The sequence below is a fragment of the Fonticula alba genome (assembly GCF_000388065.1).
Source record: "Fonticula alba strain ATCC 38817 unplaced genomic scaffold supercont2.1, whole genome shotgun sequence".
NCBI classification, from domain to species: domain Eukaryota; order Rotosphaerida; family Fonticulaceae; genus Fonticula; species Fonticula alba.
In genome coordinates this window covers 4140628-4141604 of record NW_009242971.1, presented here as the reverse complement: position 1 = coordinate 4141604, position 977 = coordinate 4140628, and the positions used below count along the sequence as shown (strand labels likewise).

General features: G+C 63.5%; 1 protein-coding gene across 1 annotated transcript in view; it reads left to right on the top strand.

Annotated features, from left to right (window-relative positions):
* The window catches only part of H696_00878 (hypothetical protein), a gene marked incomplete at both ends in the record, with an annotated part of 4663 nt that overhangs the window by 1730 nt on the left and 1956 nt on the right, over window positions 1–977 (top strand). The window contains 2 exons of the mRNA XM_009494765.1: window positions 56–424; window positions 578–905. Of these exons, the coding sequence (XP_009493040.1) occupies window positions 56–424; window positions 578–905 (697 nt within the window). The remainder of the gene's footprint in view (window positions 1–55; window positions 425–577; window positions 906–977) is intronic.

Below are 977 nucleotides of genomic sequence, written 5' to 3'. Positions count from 1 at the left end.
CTGCTTTCCCCTCTCCCCCCTCCCCCCCTCTCTCCCTCTCTCCCCGCGCCCATAGCCTGACCAAGAGAATGAGAACTCCCCCTCGGCCCAGCTGATCATCTCCTTCCTGAAGCTCTGCAATGCCCTGGCCCGCAAGCTCTCCCGACACCCGGTCCTCACGTCGGTCTTGATCATCCGGACTTCCTCGCTGGGCATCAACCGTGAGCCGTCGCTCGGTACACTGCAGGGGTCTCCAATCGCACCGACCTCGCCCTTCCGCCGGGTTGCAAATGGGGTGCCCCTGGTGGAGTCGATGATCGTCGACGATGTGGCCAACTCTGCCCTGGGCCTTTGCTGCCAGGTGGTTGTGGAGCACATCAATTCCACTGGCAAGCGTGGCCAACTTGCGCGCGAGTCTCTCCTCTCGCTGATTAGTCTGACTTCAGTGCGTGCCTCTCGCTCCCTTCCCCGCGCTTGGTCTCATTAGGATCCACCCATCTGATTGTGTTCTCTCTCCCTCTCTCTCTCCCTCCCCCCCCCTCTCTCTCTCCCTCCCCCCCCCTCTCTCTACCCAACTCCCTACCCATCCCCCTCCCAGGTGCCGGATATCCACCACTTCTTCCGCAATGACCTGATGCTGCCTATGCGCCTAGCTGAGGTGGGCGTGCTGCTTTTCTGTCGCCTCCCCTCGCGCCTGGAGCCCTCCCCCTCTGGCAGCCCCTCACTGGCAGCAGCCAATCGCGCTGGAGCCCCTGCTTCCGATAGCTCGCCCCAGGCGGCCACCGGATCGCCAGGCCTCGGCCCCAGTCTTCCCGGTGCCTCATCCTCGGTGGACTTCATGCTGGATTTGGCTTCCTCGCCACTGCGTGCCTTCATCAGCTACATCCGCTACCTAATTGCCCTTCTCGAGTCGCCGGAGGTGTCCGGTACGTGTACCCCCTTCCTCGATTCGACCTTGTGGCTCAGCTGCTCTCTCCCCCTCCCTCCCTCCCTCCCCC